The sequence below is a fragment of the Austrofundulus limnaeus genome, unplaced genomic scaffold (genome assembly GCF_001266775.1).
Source record: "Austrofundulus limnaeus strain Quisiro unplaced genomic scaffold, Austrofundulus_limnaeus-1.0 Scaffold22, whole genome shotgun sequence".
In the NCBI taxonomy this organism is placed as follows: domain Eukaryota; kingdom Metazoa; phylum Chordata; class Actinopteri; order Cyprinodontiformes; family Rivulidae; genus Austrofundulus; species Austrofundulus limnaeus.
In genome coordinates, this window is record NW_013952424.1 from 1,060,562 (window position 1) to 1,063,659 (window position 3,098).

The 3,098-nt window shown below is 40.6% G+C and overlaps 2 protein-coding genes across 3 annotated transcripts in view; one reads left to right on the forward strand and one right to left on the reverse strand.

Annotated features, from left to right (window-relative positions):
• kif5ab (kinesin family member 5A, b) overlaps positions 1–1,414 on the reverse strand; it is a gene marked incomplete in the record, with an annotated part of 78,129 nt that extends 76,715 nt beyond the window's left edge. Inside the window, 1 exon segment of the mRNA XM_014004150.1 lies at positions 947–1,414. Within this exon segment, the coding sequence (XP_013859604.1) occupies positions 947–1,075 (129 nt within the window).
• Positions 1,415–2,021: 607 nt separating this feature from the next.
• The window catches only part of dctn2 (dynactin 2 (p50)), a 15,418-nt gene continuing 14,341 nt past the window's right edge, over positions 2,022–3,098 (forward strand). Inside the window, exons 1-2 of one of the 2 annotated variants that reach the window (XM_014004152.1) lie at positions 2,022–2,541; positions 2,821–2,889. In XM_014004152.1, coding sequence (XP_013859606.1) covers positions 2,506–2,541; positions 2,821–2,889 — 105 coding nt within the window. In that variant the 5' untranslated portion in view covers positions 2,022–2,505. The remainder of the gene's footprint in view (positions 2,542–2,820; positions 2,890–3,098) is intronic. The other variant, XM_014004153.1, reaches the window with a different exon arrangement.

A 3,098-nucleotide genomic window follows, 5' to 3' on the forward strand; every position in this document is an offset into this window, starting at 1 on the left:
GTGTGTGTGTGTGTGTGTGTGTGTGTGTGTGTGTGGAAATAGAGTAAGCTGATAGGGATTTTCTGCCGTCCCAGTCGTTATAGAAATCAACCCTTAGGCGGAAATGGTGTGGATTCTGTCTTACACAGTGTGTGTGTGCATTATGGTCACATGCTATAGGCATACATGTCTGTCTGTCAAACACAAACTCATATAAATGTGCAAGATTTGCATTTAGAGTGCAGTAATCCTGCTCGGATTAAATTTATTTGACTAAAATGTCACCGGTGTGGGATCCCAGTCACACAAGTTAACCTGAGCCTCAGGTGCACGTCCATCCCACAAATAAACATCTCATAGCTCAGTTTCATTTCCATTACCGCTCACAAGCACTGATGGTAATCATCAGCTTTTATTCAGATTGTGCTGAAACCAAGCCAGGCTCCATTTACTGCTCAGGAGCAACCCACAGAGCACAAATATATGAGTCTAGTTAGATCTGCATCACCTGCTAATTCACCAGTACATTAAAGAATTAAGGCAATCGATGATCCTGCAGGTACCGCACCAAAATCCAACAGATCAATATGAAAGAAATGAACCAGTTGGATCAAATAGGTGGGGTCCAAATAGATAAATTGATTTCAGTGATGATTTTTTCTCATTTTATTCAAATCCACACTTAATTAGTTACTTAAAACTTCAAAACAAAGTGAATGTGACTTAAAATGACCTTTTTTTAATCCAAATCTGATTTTTCTGATGTTATCTTTCAGAGAACCTGGAGCTGTTTGGCAGCAGCAGAATGTTCCTGATGAAACCAATACTGATGGAGTTTGATCCCTGTCAGCAGCCCTTAAGCTCCTAGTCCTCAATCAGCCCAGCTTCTGATGAGACTGAAGTAAACCCCAGCGTCAATCCCCTGAAAGGCAGGAAAAATCACCAGAAAAAAAAAAAAAAAACTTACCCCGAAGATGACAGTATCTTCTCCCTGAAATATTGGGATAAACTTATCTCCGCGGATAATTTCCGACTGGTTGAGCGGACGGAATCGACACAACACCTTGATATTGCATTCAGCGTTGGTATCAGCCATTGTGGGAGTGGGGGAATAAAAAAGTGGCAGCGCGTCCAGAGGATAAATAATAATAATAATAAAAAATGATAATAAATAATATCCAATCGCTTCACTTCAGGATGCGGATGAAAACAGCCGGCTATATCCGCATGCAAAACGAGACCGGTGGGCGATGCATTTGGTTGAATGGACAACTACGAGTTTAAAGCCCCCAAAAATCATTGAAATAACAAGAAACAAAAGCAAAACAAATAAGCTTTTTAAGAGTGATTTTCTGTTTCAAATGTCCTCAGACCGAATCGTTCAGATGAGCGGAGCAGAACACAAGGAGAGGTGTAACTGAGGAGTCCAGTGTGGTCCGGGTTGTCTGAATGGTTGCAGGTTTCTCAGAGGCATGCCTTGCATCACTGCCCTCTGAATGGAGGCGGGGCGTGGTGGAGTAGCTCCTCACATCCTCTCTCATCAGTATCACTGAGCCACCAACACACCGACAGGAGCTCCAACTCTGCCTTTTATCCAGCTTCCAATACTGACTTCTATTATAATATGCCTTAATTTAATTTTTAACCATGCATGTTTTTTTTTCATCTCTACTTTTTAAATGCTATACAATGTTTGCTGTCACGATTGTTTAAAAGAGCACAGACTTAAATTTTTAAAAGGTATGAAAAATAAAAAAGTTCATGGCTTTTCGTGCAGGAGTAAATAAAAAGAATAGATAACAAACATTTTCCAAATACACCCTTGTCCTCGAGAATAGTCAACTTTAAAATCCTGAGGGGAATAAACACAATGTGAAGCATCTTCTCTTAGTTGACGATCTTTGGTTCATTGATTCACTCGTACGCCTGGCGCCACCATGTGACTTCTCAGTCAAAATTCATCATGATGATGCTTTTAAAATGGGGTTGTGGTGGGTTGGTGGTCGGGTTCCAGTCTAGATAGCGCCAGGAAGGAAAAAAAACACTTTTTCATGCAAGTTCTCGCCCCCTACAGAAAGAAGCGTCCGAAAGAAAAATAGCAGCAACTTTTAAAACATAAATTATAAGCAATTGTTTGTTAGTGGTATGCATACATTTTTTATTAGCGATAATGTGTATTTGACGTTTGTAGATTCTATTGGACAAACGGAACATGAGCGTGATGACGCTTTACGGCTTTAGGTTCGTTTGTTTTGTTGCCTTTGTTTAACCGTCATAGTGTTTTCCTCTGCTTCAGCATTCACCGTACCGCCCATGTGACACTGGTGAACAAACCGAGCACACCCGCTGTCAAATCAAGCTAGTGACCACATCAGGCTAAAAATCTCCGCCGGCTGAGTGTGCTGGCTCACCCATCGTTAGCTTTTGTCTTAATCCCATACGGCGCATAGATAATTTGGACATTTTAGGGACCAGCTGTTGTATTTCATTGTGTTTTGTTGACCGTATTCCTGCTTCCTGTTGACAATGGCTGATCCTAAATACGCAAACCTACCTGGAATCGTAAGTGGCTAACGCTAGCAGGTATAGCTAGTCTGCTATGTGGCAGTGCTAGCTAACATCAGTGTTGCAGAGTTTTTATTTTTAACTTATTTTTTGCAAACTTTGTGAATCTTCATTCAGTACCTGTAACTACGGCTGTTTAGTTGCAAATGCTTACCTAACGCTTTGTCTTGATGTTCTCTCATAACAAAAAGTTAGCTTTTGTTGGTGTTGTTGAATGGGCCGGGGCGTTGGCCAAGCTGACATAATAATAAGCCAAATCATTTTTTATTTCAATAGGCTTTTAACGAGCCAGACGTGTACGAGACCGGAGACCTTCCGGAGGACGATCAAGCTCAGTTTGAGTCGGTAGGTGGACGTTTTGTATGAATTTGTAGGTTTGTTCTGCTTGTAGCTGATGAGCTAACAAGTGTTTTTACTTTTTCACTGCACTAAATATTGACTCATCCACTCTACTTTACTGTTTGTCTGCTACTTGGCTGCTAATCACACAATTATTCTATTTATCTACTATTTAGTTATTGACTACTGCCTTACTAGTGGTGAAGATATATATA